The sequence below is a fragment of the Paroedura picta genome, chromosome 2, assembly GCF_049243985.1.
Source record: "Paroedura picta isolate Pp20150507F chromosome 2, Ppicta_v3.0, whole genome shotgun sequence".
NCBI classification, from domain to species: Eukaryota; Metazoa; Chordata; class Lepidosauria; order Squamata; family Gekkonidae; genus Paroedura; species Paroedura picta.
The window spans coordinates 64,492,762-64,504,012 of record NC_135370.1 but is presented as its reverse complement, the minus strand read 5'-3'; the positions used below and the strand labels follow the sequence as shown (position 1 = coordinate 64,504,012).

Below are 11,251 nucleotides of genomic sequence, written 5' to 3'. Positions count from 1 at the left end.
AAACGTGCACGTGTGGCAGAGCCGCACATGCGCAGACTTGCTGCGCATGCGCATTTGAGCCCCTGCTGGACGCAAACGCACATGTGTGGCAAGTCCACACATGCACGTTTGCGCTGCTGGCATGCCAGCGGCTGCGGCTCCCTTTCCCCGCCCCTCCAGGCTGCGAGCAAATAGGCCGCTGAAGCGGTTGATTAGCTTGCGGCCCGGCAAGCTTCTCTTCCCCCCCCTAAAGCAAGAAGCTTGCCAGGCCGCCTGCTAATCGGCTGCTTTGGCGGCTGATTTGCTCGCGGCCTGGCGAGCTTCTTGCTGCGGTGGGGGTTGGGAAGAGGGAGCTGCGGCCCAGCGCTGAGGCCTTCGCGGCCCACCACCGGGCCGCAGCCCGGGGGTTGGGGACCACTGCTTTAGAGCATCGGATTTTTATGGTGGCAGCACAAAACTTAGCCGGCTGAGTTGTCACCTGGGGGGGGACTCATCACTTAGCAGCCTCTTTGCTCGATCTACATCATGATCTGGCAACTTTTTAAGGAGTGGTTCAATCAAGTTGCTACAAATGTCTACATAAGCAGGGCAGCTTAACAATATATGCTCTCTTGTATCAATTTCGCCACTCCCACAAAAACATTGTCTCAGTGTAAGGGAAATATTCTTATGGCGACCCTCTACAGGAGCTGAAGGCAAGACGGAGCATCTTGTGAGGGTAAATGCCCTTCTTTGTTTACTTATTACCAGCTGAGACAGATAAGTGGCAGGGGCCAGAACATATCTTGTTTTAACTGGGGCCAAAAAAGTTGGAGCTTTACTCAGATCCAGTTGATGTTGATTGTCCCGTATCCACCGCTTAACTAATGATGCAGCTTGATCATGAGCTAATTTGGATAATAAGTGTATGGAGAAGCCCAGAATTTGGATTCCTCTGTGAACAGCCTTAGTCCAAGATGATTGGAAGTTGTCATTGAGGGTTAAAGAAACTATACCCTGTGGGTTATGTATTAATTTCAGCCACATTCCTCTTGCTGACAGGGAGATTTTGTCTTGGACCATAAACATTCCTGTTTCCAGACACACCATGGAGTTAGTTACACAGCATGGAGAATCTATATATCTCTTTAAGAAGACAGAAGAGCTTATATGATATCTATTGTGGCAAGAGCCAGTTTTCCTGATATTCTCTGAGGGCTGTTACCATTTTGTTTCACAAGTGGAATAAACTTTTTTCCTAGATGCACAAAAATACTGATAAGTATTATTGGTAAGTGTAAAATATTAACCAAAAAAATGTCTTCATAGTACTTTGCTGGATTTTGACCATATTAATAAATCTGAATTTTCATAGTATTGCATGAACCTGTGTAGTAGCTGAACGGAGGTTAGTGAATACAACCTAAACTAATATGCATTCATGTGTATGATCACACAGATAAATCTGTCAGTGTGAAGGGAACTTAAGAGTTTTGGGTAATGATGAGGGATGTGTAGAGATAACTAGTTACACAGTGGTGAGTCAGTTTGGTCATCATTAGCCACCCAAAAGGTGACGAGAGACAAATGAAAGGTACTTCCTAAGTATCATAGCCCCAGTCAAAGAAGTCAATCCTAATTAAGTTCCATTGGGAGAAGTTAAACAGCATAGAGTCCACCTGGCAACTCTTTGGACAAACAGAAAAAGGTTTTATACTCTGCTTTTCACTACCCAAAGGAGTCTCAAAGCAGTTTATAATCACTTTTGGGTCCTCTCCCTACAACAGGCACCTGTGAGGTAGGTGGGACTGAGAGAGCTCTAACAGGACTGCTCTGTAAAGCCAGCTGTATCAGAACTGTGACTAGCCTAACGTTACCCAGCTGGGAAGTGGGAAACTGAACCTGGCTCTCTGGATTAGAAGCCACTGCTCTTAACCACTACACCAAGCTGGCTTTCAGAGTATGAACATAATAAGCGGTAATGTAAGGTAAATGCTGGGTCAATTGAGGTATAAATGAAACTAGTTTTTTCCTGGGTCAGAACCCTTGATTGCAACATTATTCTTCATAGTGTTTTCAGACTCTAACTCAGCCTTCAGTGTTGGCTACTTTGCACAAGCAAATCCGTTCATTTGTTTGGGATCCAGTTTCTATCTAGGACCAAGTGTTTTTAGAAAGTGAATAGAGCCAGTTGGGGCTTTTGCTCACAAGGCTTCTGATTGGTCATTAGAGAATAGATTGGTTATGCAGGTTTTTAAAAGCGAGCCAGCATCAGGATCTTCACTGTGTGACTGAAGGCCAGCCAGGGCCGCCATTTTGTGGGAGCTATACCTGCCACACCATGACAGAATTCCGCAGGCCACCGATGAAAAGTTGGTGGCATCATTTATCTTTGAACAAAACAACACTATGAGCAGGGAGTGATACCTGTTAACTTAAAAAGTTTTCAAGTGCTAAATTACAACCTAACTTAGTAAAGAGGTTTGTTGGCTGTTGAGACAATTTATAGCTGTTATTGTTGACAGGAAGCCTCATGTATGAATTCATGATACCAATTTATTTCAGCAAGCTTTTTGCTCCCAAGGATGTACTGGCTGAATGCCATAATGTTAAACGGAAAAGACCTGCAGTCACAATCTTGCAAAGATGATCCATATATATATATGAAAGAGGACTCTGCACATAGGCAATTCACAGGTGCAGATGTGCATCTGGGTGCATTGCATTGCTCCACCGGGCCCCAAGGATGTCTGTGTGTTGTTGCACATGATTCATTGAACACAAGAGCTGTCATTCTCCCTAAAATATAGCCTGGGCATCCACATTTGTGTATGGAACAAGGCTGTGTTCTCCTGCTACATAAAATGCTGAAACTTAAATTCCCTTCAAAATTAACCTTCTGTGATAAGAAAAACTGCTTTTTTCTCAGAGAAAGTATGGCTGCTGAGATTATCTCTCTCTAGTTCTTACTGAAGAGGAAGTGGCAATCTAGGGCATAGCAACCATTTTTCTTAATTTAAAAAGGGCGGGATTGGCACGTTAATATTATCATGGGATTTATTAACTACCCTTCCCTATAAGGCTCGGGGTGGTGTACAACAGTGGTCCCCAACCTTTTTGAGGCTGGGGACCGGCAGGGCAACTGCCTGCCTGTGCATGCCCGCCTGCGCATGCGCATGCACGAAAGTGCCGCGCATGCGCAATTTCTGCCGCGCATGATGTGCGTGCGCGGCCGCGGCCCAGATTCCCTCTCCCCCCCCCCCGCAGTAAGAAGCTTCCCGGGCCGCAAGCTTGCGGCCTGGGAAGTTTTTTACTGCGGGGGGGGCGGAGAGGGAACCGCGGCCCGGCCCGCGGGTTGGGGACCACTGGTGTACAATATAGTAAAATTGACATGAAAACAAAATTTAAATGTTAATTTTTCATGGCAGTGCAGTGTTTTTCTGTGGAAAGGCAAGGAAAAAACTATTGCCACACGTTTGCCCCAACATCAAAGTCTCCTATAGAGATTTTCTTTTTCAAAAGAACCAAGGAAATCGTAAATGTAAAAAATCTTTAGTTTATGGGAAGAGTTAAGGCACCATTCATACCTACACTTACAGGAATGGAAATTGTAAGCTGAAGTTGCCACCTTAGCTTTTGAACTTTGTTCTGAATGACCGTAAATAAAATTTGACTTTGACTTGACTTTGCCACCTTATGCACCTGATAAACCAATCCAATGTTATACAGATTTTTTTGGTTGTGTGCATCTTAGGCTGCGAGCAATGCTGCTTTTCCCTTGTTTGTGTAAATCCCCCACACACACACATTTGCAGTGCTTGTTGTTACAGCCAGTACTTTAATGACCGTTGTCATTAATCTTAACATGAAACCAGACTCTTATTAAACATTTAGACTGCTGTGACCACTAGTTTGGTGGTGTACTACAGGAACTAAAAGAACAAGGGAAAGCACAGTTAATTGCCTGAAGACTTAGTTGTAAGAGAGAGTGAAATGTCACGCTATGCAATGTCAGTATTGCTCACACAGTGTGGAAATTATGGTGAAAGTCATAGCTTAAAAGTTCCATGACTTCTGAAGCATAAGTTGATTTGTAATTGCCTTAACTCATCTTTAAACCCAAAGTGTTTCATTTTTTTAAATTGTATTTTGCTGTATACGGTTTTATTTTCTGGTCTTTAAAATACCAATGTGCAATGAATAAAACTGACACATTCACAAGTGAAACAGTGTTTAATATAATTGTTAAATTACTTAAACAGATTGCAATTTCCATGGGAAATCATAACTGTATCAATTTTTGCAAGAACCAGAATAAAGAGTGCATACCCCTTGAAATGATCATGACACAGTCAACAATCACAGTCAGAGATACAGGCAACCGAAAATTTCATTGACAACACAATCGCGCAAGGTGGTCTGCTCAAATGTTAAGAATGCACACTTCCAAGCAGGAGGTAAACCTATTTTTAAAAAATTATGATCCTATGTTGTGTTAGTAAATAAAATTAGGATGTGATAAATGAATATGAAGTGGAAGGTGAAGAAGCTGCAGTACTGTGGAAGTAAAGACCGTTGCAAATTAGACACTCCATAAAAAAAAAAAAAGTACAAGGCCAGGCTTGGCAGTTTTCCAGAAGTCACACAGAGATACTTTCCCAAGATATGCCCTCATACGGAGGGAGTTGGCAAACCAGAAGTGAAGCTCCGTTTTAAAGCACTTTGCAGCTGGCAATTGTCCGTAGGACCCTAGATTGAAACTTGCTTCTTGATTATGGAGAAACAAATCTCTGCCTTCAGCATGGGGAGCCTCAGGCAGTTTTTGGCTATGAAAATACTGCCCTGAGAAAGGGAGGCGGGAGCATTATTAAAATTTGAACCATTTTAGAGAAAGCCAAATTTGCTATCAAAAGTTTTGTCCTACTAGAATATAAAAATATAGTTTTCTAAAAAACATTTTATTGTTATTAAAAAATCGCTTACCAAGGTAGGTGCGATATCTTCAAAGCATCCATCAGTTGCTTTTTTCCCTCCTAGTGAAAAACTTTGACTGAATCTCCAAGCTGAAATCCATGCTAAGTGAATCAAGGGATGGAATTCCACTCTCATAACCTCAGTCCAAGAGTTCCAACATTTCCAGTAGTCTTGGAACTAATGGCCAGTCTTTCAAAAATAACTGGTTTAGCTGATTGTGGTTCCTGGTTTGTTACAGATGATGAATACTTGGAAGTGGCTTTTGCCATAATACTCTTGACAAATGACTATTAGGCTTGTGGCTTCGGCGTCCATTCAAGCCCGAGGCAGCCAGCAGTGGCCGCCTCGGGCTTGAATGGCGCCAAAATAGCCGAAGTGCACAAGCCTACAGTTGAGGGGTTCTGAGAACACATTCATATCTTGCATGCAATTACTGCCACGTGACAAATGAAAACTTTTGCACCAATAATAGCGTTTGATTTTCCTTTTCGGTTTCTTTAATCAGACAACCCCTCCATGATTTCTACTAAATTTTTTAGCCCTGCCCTTTTTTGCCGATGTTTGTCTGAAAACTGCCAAGTCTTTAGTTCAGAGAATGAAAAAAAAGAGATTATCACACCATTTTATAGCTTATGTACACCTCCCCAAATGCCCTTTTGTGTGCATCCTTCCCCCCCCCCCCAGCTTAAAGGGCTGCGACCACAGCAGGAGGCTGCTGCTGGATTCGTGAAGCCATTGTGGCTGACTGAGCATAAGCAGAGTCTCAGAGCCCTGATGGACTTAGGGGAAGAATGCTTGGGCTCAGTTTGAGAACCCCTTTCCTTTTTCCCTAACTTCTCAACCTGGAAAAGGATGCCCGTGTTGGATATTGATCAGTAGGAGGAAGGGGATGCAAGACTGTGTCCCTGTCCTTGTTCTGCAGAACAGCTGATAGAAACTGCTTCAACAAGTTGTAGGATATGAGTGCACCCCCCCTCCTTCACACCACGCTGCATCAGATCCTCATGCAGACAACTAATATATCTATATATAATTTTCAAAATATAGAATTTTGGTATATCTATTAGATCTCAGTGTTTTCTAGATTACAAAATATAAAAAAGCCCACACACCAGCATCGGAGGGCTCTCCCTCCAATGATTCCATGCTGCCAGCTAGTCTTTCACATGTAAACGGATATATGCCAAATGGGCAGGACAATCTTGTTTAATAAATACGTTTGAAGAGTCTCATTTTCCTTTTTTCAAAGCATTTCCCCTGTTGAGCATCCATCCTGATTTTTAAAAAAACAAGCCTCCTAAGTGTATAAGTGTAAGACTACACGGGCAGGGCATCTTTTCCATTTAAAAGCATCATGGATGATGTCATCTAAAAAGGCCCTCTGGCCAGGGCAGTAGTGGGCAGTACTTTTCAATGTTAAAAGCCCACCCACAACAGCCCGTAATAAGAACAATGGCACACCTCAAGGAGGAGCTGACAGCATGATCAAAAACAGTATGGGAGTGTATATCCTTGCCAAAGAAATGCAGGTAATTGTTTTCCTTCTATTACAATGAATCATACTTTCCTTCAACCAAGTAAAAATATTGTGTTTGCTTTAAATAAATAAATATCTTGTGTCCTGCGTAGCAGCGTCATTGAAGATCTCCAACCCTTGTCTTCATTTCTGAATTCCATACGGATAAATCTTTGGTCAGTTCATTTGCACTCCATCCACAGCAGTGCTAGGTAACTTTTGAACTGTGTGATAGTCAGCCCAAAGGGTGGTGTTGGTTTTCTTCCTGCACACAATCCTGCTTGAAAGGCATCACATGAAATACTGAACTGTGCCTTTAGGTTCACCGCTAAACAGCGGCTTTTTCACCAATTTACTCTTGCCTGTGAATCAACTGAGCCATCCTCAAGTCCATCAAGTCCACTGCTGCTAACTTGCTGAAGGGCCTTCGTTTAGGAAGTAGGTGGTCATTTCTCCTTTACCTTTAACCTTAACAACTCCTCTGCATTCTAGCTGATAGTTGTTGACTGATAAAACCTGATACATGTCTGTGGTGACCTATGGAAATGGAAAAGGGAAGGGGCAGAAAAGAGCAAAGTCAATGCTGTTCTAGGAATTCCACAGAGATGCTGGTATCCGTAAACCCCATTAACACCATGCAGAAGGCACCCCAGTCCAGCTGTCGTGGGGCATGGATGCCCTGTTTCTAACTCTGGATCAGTAAGCAATGGTCAGTATTGTTGGCAGTAACAATCTTCATTTCCTGCAGAGATGAAGACACTAAATATTCCATCATACCCCTCAAATAGATAATTAGTATTGTAAATATTGATAATGTGAATAAGGGGACTATTAAGTCTGCGAGTTCAGTGAACACAGACTCTAGTTCTTCTGAACAGCTGTTTTTATTTAGGAACGCCAGCAACAAACTCCACATACTGAACAGAGAAAAACAGGCAAACTAAAGCACTTTTATACCTTTCAGGCAGCCCTCTGCTGCCTCTGATTGGCCCTAAACAGAGCAATCCAATTGACTCTAAGCAGAGCGATCTGGTTGGACCTTAACAGGTTCCTTTGATTGGTTAGTTCCTTGGCTGGCAGAAGCCCTCATTTGCATCAGTGGCCGAACGCCCACAGACATAACAGGGGGACTACCCCATCTTCTGGCACAGGCTAAGATTCCGCTTCATGGGGCAATAGGTGGGCACATGGGCTTCATGTTCGCCCACCTCATCACTGTGCTGGATTTTTCTCCCATAGGCAACTCCAGGAGACCTGCAGCCCAAGGCTAGTGGTGTCCTTAGGAAGGGACAGGTCAGTGCTGCGAGTCTTGGAGGAGACTGACTCGCCACGTGTTTGAAATGCTAGTGAGGCTATGTGGGGAGCAGAGCGCAGTCTCTCCTCAGCGCCTGTGGAAGGAGCCACAAGCCCGGCTTTCCACCCCAAGCACGTCTCCCCCTTCTCTCCAGCAAATTTGACACACACATTCCCCCCCCCCCCTCCGGTTCAATCAGGCTTCACAGGAAAACAAAATCCTTTCTGGGCCAGGCAAGGCAACTTCCAGGCAACAACTCTTCCTTGGCTCACCAGGGCGTCTGGCTCTACTGCTGTAACGGACCAGAAGCCGGATCAGCGGGCAGAGCCCAGCCATTACCCTCATGCTGTGTGTGTGTCGCCCTCTCTTGGCCCTGCATGGCAGCCCGAGCGGGACATGAGAGCTCCTCCGTTCACCACCCCTCAGAGATGGCACAGGACACAACTCTTGCCTTGGTGTTTGCCAAGTCACTTCACCCAGCACCTGCCGGTGCCTTGCCTCCAGCACACTCTTCGTTGAAGAGCCGGATCAGCAGCAGGCTGAGCACCAGCCGGTTTCTCCCACGGCCCTCTCGCCAGAAGGGCAGAGGAAGGGGGGAAGCAAGGGAAAGCAGAGCAGGCCAGGCTCACCTCTCCCAGAGTCCACATGCTCTACCCCAACTCTTGGGCAGCCCTGACAAGCTCAGGACGCTCTGGCAGCCCAGCCACATTCAACGCCCAGCCCTCGGCCGGCACCACGGGCAGATCTGGATGGCTGCAGCAACACGAGCATCCACACACACACACACACTCCTCCTGCCCTTATTCTCAGGCGTGCCAAGCAGACTGCTCGGGCAGCCTGACCCTGTGCTCTTGAGGCAGGGTTGGCACTCAGGTGAGCACCCAGTGGAGGGAGTCTGCTGCGTCCCTTCTCCAGGGGAGCATGCCTGCCCAGTTTGCCCCCCGCTCAGTGGAGCTCTTCTGGAGCCTCAGCCAGCCTGCCACACTGCAAAAGCCCCTGCCTTGTCATGACCGGCTCCCGGCTGCTGCTCCTCCTCTGGCAGCGGGGACAGCCCAGCTTAAGGGCCCCTTAGGTGACCCCTGTGAAAGGGTAGTTTGACCTCCAAAGGGGTAGTGACTCACAGGTCATTGGGAAGGTCCTGAGGCCTCAGAATGGAAGAGGAGAGGGTGTCTTTTCCAGCTTCTTCTTCTTGACCAAGAGGCTATGATGCAATCATGAGCCTCTGGTCCCAATCTTCTCTGGTCTTCCTTTAATCTAGGCCCTCCCCCTGGGCCTCCCCCTCAACAACCAGTTCTCTTTGCTCATCCTCCCACTCCCAGCATCTCCCTGTTCTCTGACTCCTGGTCTTGCTCCACTGTCATCCCAGCTGCTTGGCCTCTCCGGGGCAATATGCTACTGCCAGGCAGTTCTTTGCAGGCTGCCAGGCCTCCACTTGCTGATCTGCCTCTTCTGGCTTTTGGGGACTTTCCTGAGAGCCATTTCTTTCAGGTTGCTTCTTTGCATTGATCCACCTCTGTTTGGCTGCTAAGTCAGGCTGCTGCTGTGACTCATATGGCCCTCCTCTCTGCAGTTGCATCCGTTTATGAGCCACACAGCTTTGCCACCAGGATCTTCTGCCTGGCCCTTACTCTGTTGGTTGTCCCCTGGGCCCCTGCAGCCACCATCAGACCCCTTGTAGGTCCAGTTGTTCCCACCTGGTTAAGTCTGAGACCAGGGTCTGGACATACTACCAATGTTTTTCTTAATTTTCATCTTTTTTCCTCAACATTTCTCTCAAATTTGTTTAGAGTAAAAAGGTAAAGGTAAAGGTATCCCCTGTGCAAGCACCGAGTCATGTCTGACCCTTGGGGTGACGCCCTCTAGCGTTTTCATGGCAGACTCAATATGGGGTGGTTTGCCAGTGCCTTCCCCAGTCATTACCGTTTACCCCCCAGCAAGCTGGGTACTCATTTTACCGACCTCGGAAGGATGGAAGGCTGAGTCAACCTTGAGCCGGCTGCTGGGATCGAACTCCCAGCCTTATGGGCAAAGCTTTCAGACGGCTGCCTTACCACTCTGCGCCACAAGAGGCTCTTGTTTAGAGTACTCAAGAACAAATTGGGGGGGATTTATTTTTGTTGAGCTAGTCTGCCATGTAAGGGTGTATTTCAGAAGAGTCAATTGTGTGAGAATAGGTTGTCTTCCCTAGATGAGGGAAAGAAGTGCCACTTTTGTTAAGGAGATGTGGAAAATGTTGAAACACATGCCCATTATCAAATGTTTACAAAGGCTGCCATAACCATTTGCCAATGTCTTCAAATTGCACTTTGTGAGTGGGTCCTGGTTGTGTTGAATCTGATGGCAGAAACGCCTTTGGGATTAACAGCAACTCCTCCATGTCAGTAGGAAGAAGATTCATGTTCCACAATGAAAAATTTTGGCAATACTTGATTCCATCACTTCCAGGATATGCAAATGGCTACAACTGGCCTCTTTAATGTGCCACAGTTCATAGTCTCTTATGTTTGCTACCATGGCAGTCAGGTTTTGCATGAAACTACTTCAACGTTGATTCAACAGCAACTTCAACCCAATGCAATGCATTCAATCCATATTCCTGCTGCTATCACCAACAGTTTGCAGCATGGTTTTCCCTTCACCATCTACAACAATGGATGACTTTCCTTTCCCCAGGTGACTTTTTATGTCTGGACTGTAGCTATTGGTGGTGGGGAATACCCCACCCCACCTGAAGGAGCTACTTTTCTAGTTGTATTTTTGCACTGTTAATATTCATAAAAGAAAGAGCTGGACGGAGGAGGGAGGAGGAAAGGGATTGAGAAGACTCACCTGAATCCTATCGGGTACTCCTGTACTGTCCATTCGACTGGCTACATTCACAGTGTTTCCCCAAATATCATACTGAGGCTTGCGTGCTCCTATGACTCCAGCTACCACTGGTCCGATATTAAGCCCTAATAGTAGAAGAAAACAGTAACAACATAAGCATGAATGCATAACCTGCTTTTGCAACAATTTGGTCTCCCCAAAGGAAAAACTGCCTGAAACTACATTAGGGATGGTCAACTTATTTACCACTTGAATACTATTTGACCAAAGCAGTAGGTTGAAGATGCTTTATCTGAATTTGGGTGCATGCTATTAATGAAATATTCATACATACAGGCAGGCATATTTACAGTTATTTTTTCCTATACTGTTCTTCTGAAACACTTTCCCTGACACACCTTCAAGAAAGGTCTTAAACCACTAAGAGTACGGCCTAGCCACAGCTAAGCACTGTTGTCCTATTTATTTCCAAGAGACAAGCATTTCCTAAAATATCCCCTACTAATGTAAAAATTCTTAGCTTTGGCTGTATTGTGACATACATTTGGGTTTTATTTTGACTTCTTTATGTTCTGCCACTTTTGAAATTTAGATCTGGGACTGGAGTTCCTTTAAAAACAAGATTCATCAATCAGGTAATGCTGCCTCATTGGATTCATGCCAGCTTTTGGGCAACCTCA

General features: G+C 45.4%; 1 protein-coding gene across 3 annotated transcripts in view; it reads right to left on the bottom strand.

Moving 5' to 3' along the window:
• Positions 1-4,176: 4,176 nt before the first annotated feature.
• ADCY5 (adenylate cyclase 5) overlaps positions 4,177-11,251 on the bottom strand; it is a 285,163-nt gene continuing 278,088 nt past the window's right edge. For all 3 annotated transcript variants that reach the window (XM_077320443.1, XM_077320440.1, XM_077320441.1), the window contains 2 exons: positions 10,572-10,696; positions 4,177-6,985 (listed from right to left, as the gene is read on the bottom strand). In XM_077320443.1, coding sequence (XP_077176558.1) covers positions 6,857-6,985; positions 10,572-10,696 — 254 coding nt within the window. In that variant the 3' untranslated portion in view covers positions 4,177-6,856. The remainder of the gene's footprint in view (positions 6,986-10,571; positions 10,697-11,251) is intronic.